This window comes from Microcaecilia unicolor, chromosome 10, assembly GCF_901765095.1.
Source record: "Microcaecilia unicolor chromosome 10, aMicUni1.1, whole genome shotgun sequence".
NCBI lineage: Eukaryota > Metazoa > Chordata > Amphibia > Gymnophiona > Siphonopidae > Microcaecilia > Microcaecilia unicolor.
The window spans coordinates 22,635,490-22,653,863 of NC_044040.1; the positions used below are offsets into that span (position 1 = coordinate 22,635,490).

The 18,374-nt window shown below is 47.5% G+C and overlaps 1 protein-coding gene across 1 annotated transcript in view; it reads right to left on the reverse strand.

Annotated features, from left to right (window-relative positions):
• The window catches only part of FLNC (filamin C), a 193,265-nt gene that overhangs the window by 101,647 nt on the left and 73,244 nt on the right, over nucleotides 1–18,374 (reverse strand). Inside the window, 4 exon segments of the mRNA XM_030217139.1 lie at nucleotides 14,363–14,563; nucleotides 16,917–17,079; nucleotides 17,291–17,370; nucleotides 17,473–17,595. Coding sequence (XP_030072999.1) covers nucleotides 14,363–14,563; nucleotides 16,917–17,079; nucleotides 17,291–17,370; nucleotides 17,473–17,595 — 567 coding nt within the window.

The following is an 18,374-nucleotide window of genomic DNA, read 5'->3' on the forward strand; positions in this document are numbered from 1 at the left end:
AGATTAATGTCTCTCCTGCTTGCTCTTATTCCTATGAGCTTCTAAAGTTTGGCATGCACAATTTATCTTTACAGAAATGCAGGAAAGCAGCATGAACTAGAATATTTTCAGACCATTCTGGGTGACTCAAAGTGACAGTGCTGTGCACTGTTATGAGAAAACACCTGGATTTGATCCTTGACTTGGCTCTTCTGCTTCATGGGTCGACTAGGGATGGAGATGCTGCAAAGGCAGTATTCAGAGCTCTTTGGGTTGGGGGGTACTTTGCACTGTGCAATGGTGACACCCAGTGGCTAGAGGTAGGATCATGATGCTGCCTCTCCAACCCCCCCCCCCTCCCCCGGGTTGAGGACTGGTCTTATAATGACTGAACTAAAGTAAGTTGGCAGGGAATATTACAGAGATGCCTAGTTACCCGGTTCCAGGTTGGAGATATTTCGCTCAGTCCTGGTTTTGAACTTATGTCCCAAAGCAGTGTGGGATTTGTAGTGCCTAATCCTGCCCTTTGAAATCAGGGCTTAGCCTAGAATGGGTGGTAGAGCCGGTGGTTGGGAGGCGGGGCTAGTGCTGGGCAGACTTATACGGTCTGTGCCGGGGCTGGTGGGTGGGAGGCAGGGCTAGTGCTGGGCAGACTTATACGGTCTGTGCCGGGGCTGGTGGGTGGGAGGCGGGGATAGTACTGGGCAGACTTATACGGTCTGTGCCCTGAAGAGGACAGGTACAAATCAAAGTAGGGTATACACAAAAAGTAGCACATATGAGTTTATCTTGTTGGGCAGACTGGATGGACTGTGCAGGTCTTTTTCTGCCATCATCTACTATGTTACTATGTTTGAAATCAGTGCTGCAGGTTCCATAATAGGTCAGAAATCCAGGGCTGGACCAAAATCTCTAGCCTGGTGCTGGGTAACTTGGCATCTCTGATATTAAATAGTGGGAAATGGCACTGGCTAGTTGCAAATGAAGGCAGATGGGTGTCACATCCCAGCCCTAGTTCTGAATGAGCTGGAAATACAAAAGGAAACTGCTGGGTCAACCCCCCCCCCCCCCCCCCCCCCAAACAACACCTTTCAAACATTTCTGTAGGAGTGAAATGCAGACTACGAAAGGCCATTTTGGTCCTATCAGGCCACTGAAAGAACATTCCTCTTGATAAAGGCATTTCTATTGTTGATACCTATAATATGCTGGGTAATTTTCTGTCATTGTAATATGCTAAAGAAATCTATCCAAAGAACTTTTATGATAGCTTGAAACAAGTGAGGATAAGTTAATAGTGCACAGCTGAAGAAAGGAGTAATCTTAGCTGAGAACACAGAACAGTAATCAACTAATGTGTTTTGAATTTAAGTTCATGTGCTAATCCACAGGAGTCCACAAAAATGTTACACCAGCTGCAGCCTTCCTCCAGGTGGTAAAATGAACTGAGAACTGCGCAGAACAGGGATAGAATCCATCTACAGCACCCAGAAAACTATCTGTATTCTAATTCAAGCAACACTCAAAGCCAAAGGCCGATTCACAGATACAGTGAGCAGATTAAGTCAAGCTCGGGTTAGAACATGAGATACGTGGCCAGCATTTCCTTGTTTCAGGCATGCTAAAGCCAATGCTCCCTGTCGGTGCCCGGGGAACGCTGCCACTTTTCTCCCCACCAGACACACTCCAGCTGTTTCATGGTTTGAACTGTGCAGGCCTGCAAAACAGCTGGAGTAAACTAGAGCAGGAGAAAGACTTCAAGCCCTCTCTGTCCTGCTAACCATCCAATTCATTGCGTTACTGTAGAACTTGGAATTCTGTACAGGCCATGAAACCTTTCTTTTACCAGCATGAAAATTAAACAAGGTCCGTGTAATCTGTGAGCTTTAGAGGCCACACAAATCCATCTTTAACTAATACCTAAGAAAGGGCTGGGTAAGGGTGAACTGTGAAAGAAGAGGGATGGTAATAGCGGAATCTGTCATTATTTTGTTCTTTAAATTATGTATGATTGATTTTGTGATTAGCTATGGTGAAAGCAGAGTGGAGAGGTTAAGTAACTTGCCCAGAGTCACAAGGAGCTCCAGTGGGAATTGAACCCAGTTCCCAAGGATCAAAGTCCACTGCACTAACCACTAGGCTACTCCTCCACTCATTCCACCAATAAGAGCCAACCTCATCAGTGATGTCACAATGGCTTGATTGCCTGTTACTTGGCTCACTTCTGATATTGTGATGTCATAAGGGAAAGGGAAATGGGACTTTCTGTGGTATTTCGCAACTACATTCAAAGCGGTTTACATATATTCAGGTACTTATTTTGAACCAGGGGCAATGGAGGGTTAAGTGACTTGCCCAGAGTCACAAGGAGCTAAAGTGGGAATCGAACTCAGTTCCCCAGGATCAAAGTCCACTGCACTAACCACTAGGCTACTCCTCCACTAGCAACATTCCTTGTAGAAGCAGCAACGCGGCCGCGCAGGCTTCTGTTTCTGTGAGTCTGACGTCCTGCACGTATGTGCAGGACGTCAGACTCACATAAACAGAAGCCTGCGCGGCCGCGTTGCTCATCTGCAAGGGCAGGCTTCTACATGGAATGTTGCTAGTGGAATAGCAACATTAACATTCCATGTAGAATCTCAAATAGTAGCAACAGAATCTCAATAGTAGCAACATTCCATGTAGAATCTTCAAATAGTAGCAACATTCCATGTAGAATCTCAAATAGGGAAAGGGAAATGGGACATGATATACCACCTTTTTGTGTTTTTGCAACTACATTCAAAGTGTTTTTTTGTTTGTTTAATAGTATATAGAGGTACTTATTTTTACCTGGGGCAGTGGAGGGTTAAGTGACTTGCCCAGGGTCACAAGGAGCTGCAGAGGGAATTTAACCTGGTTCCCCAGGATCTCAACCCACTACTGACCATCAGTGGCTTAGGATTTACCTGCCGAATGTGGGTGTCTAATGGGCAAGACTTCTACGGTCTGTGTCCTGAAAATGGGGCTAGTTCTGGGCAAGACTTCTACAGTCTGTGTCCTGAAAATGGCAGATACAAATCAAGGTAAGGTATACACAAGAAGTAGCACATATGAGTTTATCTTGTTGGGCAGACTAGATGGACCGTGCAGGTCTTTTTCTGCCGTCATCTACTATGTTACTATGGTTAGGGTACTGGTTGGTCTCGATATCCAGCAGCGCCTGGTTCAATTCCCATTGCCGCTCCTTGTGATCTTGGGCAAGTCACTTAACCCTCCGTTGCCTCAGGTACAAACTTAGATTATGAGCCCTCCCGGGTCAGAAAATATCCAGTGTATCTGAATGTAACTCATCTTGAGCTGCTAGTGAAAAAGGTGTGAGCAAAATCCAAATAAATAAAGAAACATAAACTAGGTGGTCTCAACATCTTTTGTCATTTTCATGTTGGATCAATAAAAGGTATCGCAATCTGCAAAGAATCCAACTCTCTCCGAGACAATACGAAAACTCTGCAATGTATGATGAGGGTAATTCTATAATTGGGTGCATTCAACTAGGTGCGTGGAAGGCACACAGAAAGTGTCCTAGTTTCCTTTATAGAGTACTAGCCATTGAGCCCGTGAAAACGGGCTACTTTTGGAATGGGGGGTTTCCGAGCCCCCCCTCCGGAGTCGCCACCGCCGCCGCCCCTCCACCCGGCCCGAGCAGCACTGTAAACTTACATCAGCACGCAGCAGCAGGCACATCAGCAAAGCTGCCGTCGGGGCGGGCTTCCTTCTCTGCCTGTGTCCCGCCCTCGTGTGACGTAACGTGAGGGCGGGACAAAGGCAGAGAAGGAAGCTCGACGGCAGCTTTGCTGATGTGCCTGCTGCTGCGTGCTGATGTAAGTTCACAGTGCTCGGGCCAGATGGAGGGGCGGCGGCGACTCCGGGGGAGGGGGGAGTGGTTCCGACGTCTGCAGCATGCCAGTAGAGACTTCCCTCTCTGTCCCGCCCCCGCTTCAATACGTGATGATGGGGGCGGGACAGAGAGGGAAGTCTCTAGCGCATTTGCGAGTGAGTACGGTCACTCGCCGTTTATATGTTTGACTAGTGTAACTAGGTAGGAAGATGCCGAGTATTTAGGCCTACACACTTACACCAGCCATAGAACTGCAGTAAATGCATGCATCTAAGTGTGGCAGGTATGTGAATAACATATTCTCCGAGGACAAGCAGGCTCTCACAGGGCCACTGAGAAACTGGGCCGGGCCCGGGCAAGGCCCTCCCCGGGGCACCGCCCCTGCCACCCTCGACGCTTCCCCCCCCTCCCCGGAGGTCACCCCCCCCCCCCCCGAGGGCGCTGTTGCCGCTCCCCCCCTTCCATCTGCACAGAAGTTACATCAGACGAGGGCAGGACACAGGGAAGGAAGGAGGGCCGAAGGGAGGTGTTCTGCTGCCTGCAGCTCTGCTTTCACAGAGGTGAGACTGCGATTTCACTGCAGGGGCAGACGGTCGATGACAGAGGGCGGGTGGGACTGTGGCGCCGGGCCCAGGGAATTTTGTCCCCCCCTCTTGACGGCTATGGGCTCTCATATTCCTCATGTGGATGAACAGCGCGGATCGGCTTCTACTCACAAGTGAAATATATATATATATATATTTTTTTGTTTTGTTACATTTGTACCCCGCGCTTTCCCACTCATGGCAGGCTCAATGCGGCTTACATGGGGCAATGGAGGGTTAAGTGACTTGCCCAGAGTCACAAGGAGCTGCCTGTGCCTGAAGTGGGAATCGAACTCAGTTCCTCAGGACCAAATTCCACCACCCTAACCACTAGGCCACTCCTCGTGCTGTCCTCAGGGAATACCTCCTACAGGTAAGTATCTTTGCTTTTTCTGAGGACAGCAGGCTCTCATATTCTCACGTGTGGTAGACAATGATCCTCGTCGTGACAACACGGATCTGCGTCTACCCACACGTGAGAATATGAAGCCTGCTGTCCTTGGAGAATACCTGCTACAGGTAAGTATCTTTGCTCTATTCTGTAAGTTACACACGTAAGTCCACTCATGTTCTGGCCCGTGTACACCCCCTTGTAAATACATGCCCCCGATATTTAAAACCATTTAACTGACCAGGAACGACTATCCAGCAATATTCAGCTGGAGATAGCTAGTTATTTCCCACTGAATATTGCCAGTTAGTGCTTAGCAGATAACCGGTTATATTGCGTGATATAACTGGCTATCTACTAATATTCAGCGCATCACTGGCTAGTTTTGGTGGCCAATTCAGGCTGCTGAAATAGCAAGTATACCTGTAGCCGGTTTAAACTTTATCAGCTTGGCCGGTTAAATTTAAACTGGCCACAAAATGCTCAGTGGCTGGAAACAGCCTGGCATGGAATATCCAGGCTGACCGCAGGAGATAATCAGGCTCCCTCCCGCGTTCTGAATATCAGGCCCATGGTATGTAAGTTAAGCAGGTACTTGCAGAATAGGGCTTAGGAGATATACTGGAGCTTACACATGTGTGCACATCAGTGGTGTAGCCACAGGTGGGCCTGGGTGGGACAGGGCCCACCCACTTAGGGCTCAGGCCCACCCAACAGTAGCACACGTTTAGCGGTAGCTGGTGGGGATCCCACGCTCCGCCAGCTGAAGACATCCCCCTGATAGTAATTAAAACGCAGCTCTCCACGATACTGGCACCTGTGCATGCTCAGTTTTCAGCGCGTGCCAACTGCAGACTGCCAAGGTGGAAAGAAGCGTTTTCCCACCAGCTCAGATACTTTTCTGGCGGGGGTTGGGAAGAACACTTGGTGCCCACCCATTTCTTGCCTAGGCCCACCCAAAATCTGATGTCTGGCTACGCCCCTGGTGCACATACATGCTGGTTCTCTAAACGTTTACATGCATAACACCCAGGTTATAAAATGCCCTGAATGGGGCTTTATGACCTGTCCTTAAACCAACTGCACGCTTCCCCAAATGTCTCTCAATAGCACTGGGGAGTTTGCGTTTTAATAGCTCTCATTTGCATGTACATTTGTTCCCTTGCCACGATTTCTTCTCATGGTTAGTACATGCACTGGAGTGCAGTGCACAGGTACACAGAGACTACTCTGGGGTCTTCCCAGCATTTTATGGCTTTATTACAGAGACTAGTCAAAAGGTTCTTATAGCAGATGGGAATTGGGGAGTGGGGGAAAAAACAGACTTATAAATGGCTGCTATCTGCAAATTGTGGCACTTACTGGAGAGGAGAATAGAAGGAGAAAAGATGACTGAGCATTCAAGAAATTACATCTATCAAAGACCTGGATAGGCAAACAGGAACCAGAGAGAATGACCAGGGGAACATTCATAAGCACAGGAGAAAGCATGCCAGCAAGCGCCACACGAGCAGACGAGCAGCTCATGGCCACAGGCCAAGACCAAACCAACAGGCTGTGGCCCAAGTCTTTACTAACTTGCTTTGCGTGGTCTGGGCGGAGGGGGGGAGGAGCTTTCTTGGCTTTTTCTGGGGCGGGGTGTGGATGGCCTGAGGAATGATCTGAATGGGTGGGACACCAGATGGTTCTTGCAAGGGAGTTTCTAGAGAGGGTTAGAGGAATGAGAAATTTGTAAGGTCCCAAGCAGCAGCCCCCTGAACAAGCACAAGTTCACAAATACCTACAAACACAACACAGGGATGCCAACCAGTTGGCATTTGACTGGCCTGGTATCTTCTGCTTAAGACAGACCAGAAGCCAGCAGGACCAGAAAAACATCTAAAGTAGATGTGGATTTTCTGTCAACTGCTGGCCTTCAGACTGGCATAGGCTCTCCCATTCCCTCTCCCCTGTTTCACTGACCTTTTATTCTTTAATCTGGGCTGGCACATGGCCTGATTATGATGACAGCGGCAGTATATTTAGGTTAGGAAGACTCACGGGAAGGAATCAGCAGCACAAGCGTCTTTCCCAAGCCTCACTGTGATCCTGTCCTTTTCCCTCCTGTACAGGAGGTGGGGCCTGGTAGAGGAGTGAATGGTGATTCCTTCCCCGTGCTTGTGTACCTTCATAATCTAAATAAGCAATCAGACAGTGGCGTAGCCACAGGTGGGCCGGGGCCCACCCATTTAGGGCTCAGGCCCACCCAACAGTAGCACACGTTTAGCGGTAGCTGGTGGAGATCCCAAGCTCGGCCAGCTGAAGACTTCTCCCTGATGGTAATGAATACCGGCACCTGCGCGTGCTCAGTTTTCAGCGCATGCCTGCTGCAGACTGCCAAGGTAGAAAGAAGCATTTTCCCACCAGCTGAGATACATAGTAAAAATATTTTTTGGGTGGAGGTTGGGGGGAGGGAGAACACTTGGTGCCCACCCACTTCTTGTCTAGGCCCACCTAACATCTGTTGTCTGGCTACGCCCCTGCAATCAGATCTCAGACCAGCGCATTCATTAAAATAAAATGTCAGTGAGAGAGCTGAGATTCTGGGGAAAGGTGACCATCATGGGGCTCATTTTCAAAAGAGACAAAGCATCCAAAAGTGGCATACGTGTGCATTTGGACGCTTTTCTCACAAAAAATGCCCAAATTGGTATTTTTAAAACCATTTTAGATGTTTTTTCTATGAAATCCATCAGAAGTGTGTTCAAATCACAGGAAGCGTGTCAGAGGCATGTTAGGCTGGGATCTGGGCATTCCTAACACTTGGGATGTTTTCTGCCATAATGGAACAAAACGAAAACATCCAGGGCTATAAGTTGGACGTTTTGGTCTAGACCTGATTTATTCATGAATAAGTCACAAAAATTGCCCTAAATGACCGGATGAACACTGGAGGGATAAAGGAATGACGCTCCATTATTTCTTCAGTGGTCACTAACCCCCCTCCCATCCTGCAAAGATGCAAATGAAACAGTACATACCAGCCTCTATGACAGCTTCAGATGATATGGCCAATCCTATTAGAGCAGCAAGCAGGTCCCTGGAATAGCCTAGTGGTCAGTGCAGTACACTGTAGAGAAGGAGACCCAGGCCCATAATCCACTCTATTAGAGTTATGGTGGAAAGTGTCAGCTCCCCCCCCCAAAAAAAACAAAACAAACCTACCGTACCAACATATAGGTGACACCTGTAGCCATAAGGGATATTGAAGTGGTGTACAGTTGGGTACAATAGGTTTTTTCATGGGTTTTGAGGGGCTTACCATACAATATAAGCAGGGCCGCCAAGGGGGGGGGAGCAGGGGGGGGCAAAATTCCCCGTGCCCGGGCCTCCAAGGGGGGCCCAGTGCCTGGGTCAGGCCGCCGGCGCTGCAGTCCCCGGTCTCACCTGCCTGCCTCCTCAGCTCCGGGCCCCCTTCATTCAAAGCGGCAGTCGCAGATCGCCTCTCTTCTGTGTCCCGCCCTCTCGGAAACCGGAAGTTACATCAGACGAGGGCGGGAGGGAAGGCCAGAAGAGACGCGATCTGCGACTGCCGCTTTGAATGAAGGGGGCCCGGAGCCGTGGAGGCAGGCAGGTGAGACCGCGGACTGCAGCGGCGGGGGAGCGACAGGGGGCGGCAGCGGGGGGGGGGGGGGGGGTGGAGGCAGGGCGGCCTTGCCCCGGGCCCAGCCTAGTCTCTCGGTGGCCCTGAATATAAGAGTAATGGTAAGATGTACCTAGGACCTTTTATGTGAAGTCCACTGCAGCGCCCCCTAGGGTGCCTCATTGCTCTGCTGGGATGTCTGTGTGGCCAGTCTACTAGGAAAGCTGGCTCCTCCTACATCCCAATGGCTTGCTTTTGTGCGTTTTTCACTTGGAAGTTTCTTTGGGGGGGGGGGGGGGGAAATGGGCCAAAAAGATAGATGCACTAAGCACACAACATCTAGGAAATGGTCATTTTCAAAGAAAAAAGATTGACCATTTTCAAACCAGAAAAAAACATCTTTTTCATTACTTGATTTTTGGACGTTTTGAGCAAAACATCCAAAGTCGAATATAGACGTCATATTGAAAATGCCCCTCCATAGGGTTTTTTGTTTGTTTGTGTTGTGTTGGGGGGGAGCTTAAGTTGGAAAACCTACACACAGGTACACTCTGAGGCAGAATCACACACAACCAGATGCAGGCATGGAATGTCACTTAATGTCATGCAGTCTGACAAAGCCCATAAGTTCACAGACTAACACAGTTTGACATAGAGGCAGAAACACAACAAAGGCATGTATGGATACACATAAGCAAACAGTAGCATAAAGTTACACAAAGAGCAGACATATTCACATAAAACATTTAACCCAGATAGGCACACAGCTATTTGAACAAGTAGACACAAAACATGACAAAACACACAGACGCAGCTCCATAGTTACAATAGTGGCAATCACATATATACATACTGCAACACAGACCCATGCAGCAACTGCACCAATCAGGGGCGTAGCTACGTAGGGCCACGGGGGCGTGGGCCCCCATAGATTTGGCCCTGCCCCCCCCCCTCCACCGCCAACCCCTTCAATCCCCCTCCCTCCACCAACCCTCCCCTGCCGCCGTTGGGTACCTTTGCTGGCAGGGGTCCTTAACCCCCGCCAGCCGAAGACCTCTTCTCCGGCACAGCTGCACCGGAGAAGAGGACTTCAGCTGGCGGGGGTTGGGGACCCCTGCCATCAAAGGCACCCGACGACGAGGGAGGGTTGGCAGCAGCGGAAAGAAGGGGTCAAAAGGGTTGGCGCTGGGTGGGGGTCAAAGGTGGTGATGGCGGCGGGGAGGTAAAAAATGGCGGGGAGGGGGATCGGCAGCACCGGGGGGGAGGACTAAAATGTGCCTCCTCACTGCAGGCTCTGAAACCCCCTCCCGCCGAAGTCTGGCTACGCCCCTGGCACCAATAGATATGAAATTATTTTTTAAAGATGAAGATAAGCAGAATAATTTATTTCTATGTACATTGGCCCACTGTAACTATCTCCTATGTTTCTGGTCAACTCTGTGACCTTTTAGTGGCCATTACTTGGTTCTTTCAGCTTCCCACCACGCATGTCTTGAAGCTACACGTCATTCTGCATTTTTCTTTTTTTGGCCCAAAAACTACGGAATGGGTTACCTCCTAATTTCTGTGCTGAGCTTCCTTTCCAAAAGTTTGAGGTGGGTCTTAAATTTTATTTCTTTGAACAGATGTTTGGAATCCAATTTTCTAAGTCCTGTTGTTGGGTGATAACTGTTTGCTTTTTATTGGGCTCTTCTGTGTTTGTTCATTTTACTTGTTTCTATCACTTTTCTCTTATTTTGTGTGAGCATGAAAATTTGTCCCCTCCTGATTTTGGAATTCCTTTCTAACTTTTGATTCTAATCTGTAAACCAGAAAGAGCTGTATAGGAAACTCTATGAACATAAATTTATTGATAGTATATGTAGCCATTTAGCAGTGGCGTTCCTAGCGTCGACGACACCCGGGGCGGATCGCCGATGCGCCCCCCCCGGGTGCACGCCACTAGGGGGGGTGCCGCGGCACGCGCCTGTCGGCTGCGAGTTCGAATCGCTAGGCTAAATTCTCTTGTTCACTGCAGCTCCCTCCCTCTGCCCCGGAACAGGAAGTAACCTGTTCCGGGGCAGAGGGCGGGAGCTGCAGCGAATGAGAGAATTTAGCCTAGTGATTTGAACTCGCAGCCGACAGGCGCGCGCTGCGGCACCCCCCAGCGGTGTGCACCCGGGGCGGACCGCCCCCACCGCCCCCCTTGGTACGCCACTGCCATTTAGAGAACAACAAGTCTTCTAAATTGTCCCCTAAGTCATAAGGCTTTGATCCTTACCCTAAAATAGTTCAGTTCTGAGGCAGCAGAATTATTCCGAAGGGACGCCACCCATTCACGCCCCTCTGGTTATTTAGGGGATGATTTCCAGAGGGATCTAGCCATAACAACAGAGCAGGGCTGCTGAGAGGGAAGGGTAGGGGGGCAAAATTCTCCGGGCCCAGACCTCCAATGGAGGCCTGGCGCCAGGGTCTCTCTCTCTCTCTCTCTCTCTCTCTCTTCTGCTCCTGCCTGGACCTGAGTGATCGCGCGTCCCACCAAGAGCAGGAGAGAGAAAACTCCGGCGCCGTGGCCAGGCCCCCCTTGGTGGCTGGGGAGGACCTGGAGGAGCAACTCCAGCACTGCTCTTCTGCCCAGCTGAGCGGCTGCTTTTCCTCTCAGTGTGCATGTGGTATTTTGTGTCAGCGATCTGGGATGGGTGGCGGGCCCACCCAGGCCTGGTTCAGTCTCTCAGCCACCCTGCCACAGAGTTAAATCCCACAGGGTGAAAAGCGCACCCAGTAGAGCTGCTAAATCTAGTCACCTAAACAGTGGAGGTGCAGACCAGCTAGGTTTAGCTGTCTAACCCTGAGCGGCCAAAGGATTGGCCTAAATTACAAACATTTTCAGCTGCAACTTAGCCACCTAGGTTGGATCTGAAAATGCGCATAAGATGATTGGATATCTTAAGAACTTGAGGACCAGCTAAAGTTTTGAGTTGCATAGAGGTTCCAGCAAGGTCCCATTTCACTGTTCCAGATTAGGTAAGAATATAGGCCAACAGGCAAATTGTAGGTGAGACCTTTTATTGGACTAACTCAATACAGAGAAATCAATATTCAGTGGGGCAGATCCAGTTAACCAGACATCTTAGGCACTTATCTTTTGGATATTGATTTTTTATTTCAACAATACTTTGCTAAATGGCATTGAACGTCAGTGTTGTTTAGTTTAATTTAAACTGTGCCCCAGTATACCTCTAACTCCATTCCCAGATAACAAGTTAAGGGCCTCTTTTACTAAGGCGCGCTAAAGAAAATAGCCTGCGCTGGTGTAGGCGTGTGTTTTGGACGTGCGCAGGATCCATTTTTCAGTGCACCTGGAAAAAAGGCCTTTTTGTTTTGTGGCCGAAAATGGAGACGAGGCAAAATTAAAACCAGCGTGCGACCATTTTCCGCCTGAGACCTAACGGCAAACCATTGACTTAGCGGTAATTGTCAGCGCACGTAAACTGCCGATTACCACTGGGTAAGAGCCTCACGGTAGAAAGTGATAGAAAACATTTCTACCGGCGTGTTTTGGACGCACATCAAAAATGGAATTAACGCCCGGGGCACGCATTGTACACGTGTAGGCGCCTATGCAGCTTAGTAAAGGGGCCCTTAGTTTGCTCGGACAGCGATTTATCTAGACAGAAGTTAGTGGATGAGAAATTCAGGTGCTACTTTAGAAAGGTGATCCAGGCAATGATTTGGGAAGCTTGGACTACTGTAACATCATTTATTTGGGATTACCAAATGCTTGTGTGCAGTCACTCCAGGTAGTGCAGAATTCTGCAGTAGGTCGCTGTTCGGTTTGCCTGGAAAGGAGCATGCAACTGCTTATTTTAAGCATTTGAAACTGTCACCTGTCCAGTACCGCCTTCTCTGTACAAGTTGTTATTGTTAAACATCATGCATCGTACCACGGTTCATCTGTTTATTTGAACCAAGCTGCGACGTGGTATGTGCCGACACACACCTTGCGGTCACAGGCTCAACGTAACCTTGCAATGCTTTCGTTTTGAGTTAACCAGAGCTGGGGCTTGTTCTGTTATTGCACCTGTAGAGTGGAATAAGTTGCCTTGCGCTTGACGGCTGAATCTCAGCCTGTGACTTTTAAGATGATGTTGAGGGATCACTTATTTTGTTTACTATTTTTTTTTTGTGCCTTCTTGAATGTACAGTAATGGACTTATGGATGAACTTTTAGCAGGGAATCTTGCCGCCATTTTAGTTTTCACTGTCCTCAAAGTTATTTTCATTTGTATTTTTATTAGATGTGGGTTTTTGTATATCCGCTTTGGATAAAGGTGATGTATAATAAACATTCTGAGGGTATTTTACTAAGGCGCGCTCACGTTTTTCGCACGCGGTAAAATTGTGGGCGCGCTAAACTTTAGAGATGCCAATGCATTTCTATTGGCGTCTCTAACATTTACAGCGCTCACAATTTTATGTGCAGGACGTCAGACTCACAGAAACAGAAGCCTGCGCGGCCGCGTTGCTGATCTGCAAGGGCAGGCTTCTACATGGAATGTGCTAGTGGAATAGCAACATTAACATTCCATGTAGAATCTCAAATAATAGCAACAGAATCTCAATAGTAGCAACATTCCATCTAGAATCTCCAATAGGGAAAGGGAAATGTGACTTGACATACCACCTTTCTGAGGTTTTTGCAACTACATTCAAAGCAGTTTACATATATTCAGGTACTTATTTTGTACCAGGGGCAATGGAGGGTTAAGTGACTTGCCCAGAGTCACAAGGAACTGCAGTGGGAATTGTTTAGTTGCCCTATCAGTTCCCGTTGTTTCTTTCCATTTGTTCTTCTCCATTGTTCTATTCCCTTAACGACACTTTAACTTTATTTCGCATAACCCCTCACAATGTAATCCATAACCGAGTTGTAACAAACTGTATTTCCACCATTCACAATCTATTGTAAGCCACACTGAACCCGCAAATAGGTGGGAAAATGTGGGATACAAATGCAATAAATAAATAAATAAATAAATTGAACCCACTTCCCCAGGATCAAAGTCCGCTGCACTAACCACTAGGCTACTCCTCCAAACCAACAAGACCATCATTTCCTATTGGCACAGCAAAGACTAATGTTAAAGGGAGAAGAGATGTGAAGCCTTCTCCAACCCAGTTGGCTAAGCCGCCTGTAACAGATGTCAGGATACAAGTGTTTAACACAGAATTGTGTGTCCCTTTCGGTTGTGGAAAATACCATAGTAGATTTTTCCTAAGCCAACATGAGACTGCCAAAAAAAATCATATTGGTTGGAAATGTTTCATTTTGCAGCTGGCAAATAAAAAAAAAAGTTTTAAAAAATTGTATTGCGACTAAGGCTGCCACCTCACCTCAGGCTAAATGACAGGAAGAAATTATGGCTCAAACTGTCCCACTGACTTCCTCTAGATAATAAAAACCACAATCCATGCATCAATGGGGCAAAGCTAGTACTGGATTAGCCTGTTTGCTCAGCCTGTGGTGAGTTTGTAACCCTAATTAGAATTAGTAAATTATGGATTGACACCCCCCCCCCCCCCCCAAAGAAACACATTTACACAATCTTAGGGATTCAGGTTTAAACAATGACTTACTGTGAGTGATAGGCATGCTTAAAAGATCCCAGCTCAACTCATTAACATTTTATATATGAAAATAAAGATTATGTGTTAACATGGAATCTCTCTATAAAATTTGTCTTATCACTTCCCCACTACCCCTAAAATATATATATTTTTGCTAACAATAAAAACATTGACAACTGTATTCCACAGCTGAAAGAAAACGGGCAGGAAGAACAAGGTCAGAAGTGGAGAGAGATGAAGAGAGACAAGTCAGAAGGGAAAAGGAAGGAGAGATGATTAGCAATTGTGCAGGAATTTACCTTCTGAAATGTTGACAGTGAAAGGGCTCTTTGGAATCTGGGAGCCTGCAAAGGTGACATAGACCGTGTGAGGTCCCTCTAGGACCGGGCGATAAGTGCAGCGGAAGATGTTGTCGCCCTTGTTTTCCAGCACGACTTCCACAGTGTCTCGGCGGCCCTGGGGATCAACGATGACCACGCCAACATCTCCTGATCCAGCACCTGAGGAACAAAAGCAGGACCATGCAGGATATGAGTCAGAGCTCTCTTTCAGATGCACTGCTGCCTCCTTTCCAGATTCTGGCTGCTCAGTTTCCAAGGATGTTGCCAGACCAAAGCATGATTCATTAGCTGGGCAATACTGATATTGAAAGGACTTTTTGACTCCATATCTCCCAGAAAGATCCTTAAATCTGATTCAAGGGATCTTTTGTTGATACCAGGATGGGAGAAAGTCAAACATGCAAGGCTGAGGAACAGATCTTTGATGTGATGGGTCCAGAGAGTTGGAACCAAAATTGTCATTGATGCTGAGGGAACAACATTCTCTGCTGTTCTTCAGAAGAAGGTTTAAAAACACTGGGTTCGATATTCAAAGAATTTAAGCTCCTAAATTTGGGGTCGTTTTATAAAGCTGTAGTAAAAACTGTCCTTATCGTGCCTTATGCAGGTCATTCCCGCGCACTAAGGCCATTTTTACCGCAGCCACAAAAATTGATTTTTTTTCAATTATTTCATTAATGGTCGTGCGCTGTTGTCATTAGCATGGCCGTTTTCAAAAATTACTGTGAGAACACTTACAGCGGCATAATCGAGAGAGAAGGACGCCCATCTTCCGACACAAATCGGGAGATGGCGTCCTTCTCTCAGGGTCGCCCAAATCGGCATAATGGAAAGACGATTTTGGGCATTCTCCAACTGCTTTCCATGGCGGGGACGACCAAAGTTCACGGGGGCGTGTCGGCAGTATACTGAAGGCGGGACGGGAGCGCGGTTAAGAGATGAGCGTCCTCGGCCGATAATGGAAAAAAGAAGGGCGTCCCTGACGAGCATTTGGCCGACTATTTACTTGGTCCACTTTTTTTCAAACCAAGCCTCGAAAAGGTACCCGAACTGACCCAGATGACCACCGGAGGGAATCGGGAATGATCTCCCCTTTACTCCCCAGTGGTCACCAACCCCCTCCCACCCTAAAAAAAAATTAAAAAACATTTTTTCCAGCCTCTATGCCAGCCTCAAATGTCATACCCAGCTCCATAACAGCAGTATGCAGGTCCCTGGAGCAGTTTTAGTGGGTGCAGTGCACTTCAGGCAGGTGGACCCACGCCCATCCCCCCTCCCACCTGTTACACTTGTGGTGGTAAATGTGAGCCCTCCAAAACCCACCCGAAACCCACTGTACCCACATGTAGGTGCCCCCCTTCACCCCTTAGGATTATGTTAGTGGTGTACAGTTGTGGGGAGTGGGGTTTTTTTTTTGGGGGGGGGGGGTGGGGGGGCTCAGCACCAAAGGTAAGGGAGCAATTTGTGAAGTCCACTGCAGTGGGTGCCCGGTTGGTGTCCTGGCATGTGAGGGGGACCAGTGCACTACGAATGCTGGCTCCTCCCACGACCAAAGGGCTTGCATTTGGTCGTTTTTGAGATGGGCGTCCTTGGTTTCCACAGCTTGGTAAAAGGAACCTCCTCAGTATTTAGGGGCCCTTTTACAAAGCAGCAGTAAAGCTACCACCGCTTTGACGCATGCCAATCTGGCACTACCGCTGGCCTAATGCAGAAGCTGCTGTAGTGCTGCCCACAGCTCCGGGGGGGGGGGGGGGGGGGGGGGGTACTGCCAGGTTAGCACAGGAGCCCTTACTGTCACCTAAATAGGTGGAGGTTAAGGCTACCCTCAGAAATGGCCACACAGCAAGTGTTTACTTACCAAACAGCCATTTTCCTTTTTTTTTGGCATTTTACCCACTGTGATAAAAGGGGGCCTCGGCATGCGGCAAATCCATGTGCAGATGCTACCACAGGGCCATTTTTATAGGAACTTGGTAAAGGAGCCCTTAGTGTACTGAAATTCATTAGCACGAGCTAAGCTTTAGCAAAAGGGCCCCCAACTTATGAACATAAATTTAGAAGCTCACATTTTTCTGAATATTGTGCCCGCTAGTATTTACTCAAGCCTGTGGTTGTCCAAACTGGTTATTTTATCAGATTTTTTTTTTTTTAATTGTATGACTTTTCTTTTTTTTTTTTTTTACTTTTAAGAACTTTTACTGTTTTATTTGTATCTGTTAACCATTTTGAATGGATTTTATTTCAAACAAATTATGTTAAAATGTATAAATAATAAATAAATCTGAAGTCTCGACAACTGAATAACAGTACATTCATTGCAATCTATGCTTCCAAGACATCAGCTTTAATACTTTCATTACAGCCTGAGTATTCTGGAGTGAAGGTAGATTGCAACAGGGCTCAGAATCCCAGTCCCAGGGCATGCATTGCAGTTTGTTCTCCCAGGAACAGGATGGCAGCATTTTCATTACAGATGGGGTGAGGTGTGCAATGTACTAAGAAACCTTCATACCTGCAGTGTAGATATCAAAGTAGGTGGGTTTGTTGGCCACGTTTCCAACTGGTTCCAGGCCTGGACCCCTGGCTGTCACCTTGCTTGCATCACCTAGAGCCATGGCCACATTGACCTTAAAGGGACTTTTGTCAATGTTCTGACCAGCAAAAAGAACAGTAACCTAGACATAAAACACAGAGAGAAGTCAGTTTCTGCACTCAAATCTCTTCTTTCATGGATGCCCAAGAAATCATTAGAGGATTTTTTTTAATCTTAGACGGAAACAGTATGTTGGGAGCAGAATGGGAACTACAGCCTATGTTATGAGGAAAAAGGAGGACAGTGAGATAAGCAGAGCGTGAAGAGGTACTGAAAAGGGTGTCTCGTCATACCTTATGGAGACCAGCAACTTTTGGCACATAGGTAACGGAGTACGTTCGATTTTTGTCATTATTAGGAACAACTTTGGCCTGTCAAAAATATGAAAAAAGAATAGGTGAAGTTAGCAGTTCTGAGACAAAAGAAACATGGAGAACAGGTAAAGTGAAAATTCCTGGTAATGGTGGAAAGCCATCATACCTCCTCATGTGTCCTTCTGGGTCTTCAATGTAGACGAGAACTTCTCCTAAACCAGCAAGGATAGTCTCCACAGTGAAATGTGCTGGTTTCAGCACCATGTTACCATGCGGCTCAATACCTGAAATGCAAGAAGGAAGCTCTGTCAGGTGAGGAATAGGGCCAATCATACCAATAAACACCAAGAATAGAGATTTAGCCAGTTACGTCGATAACACCAAGACTGGACTTGTAAAACTGGTAAACGTCATCGGGAAACACATAGTGCCCATCAGGCCAATGAACTACATCAAGACAGAGAGTCAACAAACACCATCAGAATAGAAAGACAGGACCAATCTGAGCAATGAACACCATTAGAGGAGAGAGATATAAATTCCATCAGGGAAGAGAGACAATACCAATCATACCAATAAACTACTCTTATACAAAACTTGATTACATGCTTCAGTAAAAAGCCTAAATCTGATCCTTTTCAAGGCAGGTCTAAGATGGCGTCGCTATGAGGAAATGTTTATTCTGAGTTCCTCGTTAACCCTTACCTTTCTCATTCATGGTGGAAAAAATGGAAGGTCCAAAGCTGGACCTTTCTCATAGCTCCATCATGCAGGTCTCCAGTTGGCCCTATGGATGTACATATCCTTTGTGGAATTTCTGTATTGCCAAATCCAGAGCCAGCTTTGTGAGACCATGGAGAAAATTTGCCAGGTAGCTTGCTTGTTGGTGATGCATCAGTCACCCTATAGTGTGGATATGCCCTCCCCATCCTGGTTCGATATCTAAAGGGGGGAGCTCAACCTAAGCTGGCCATTAGTGAACCATGTGTGGGGAATGAAGAAGGCCTCTTGACATTGACGGGAGATCTTTGGCAGCAGCTGCCTCAGCCACAGAGCAGGCTGG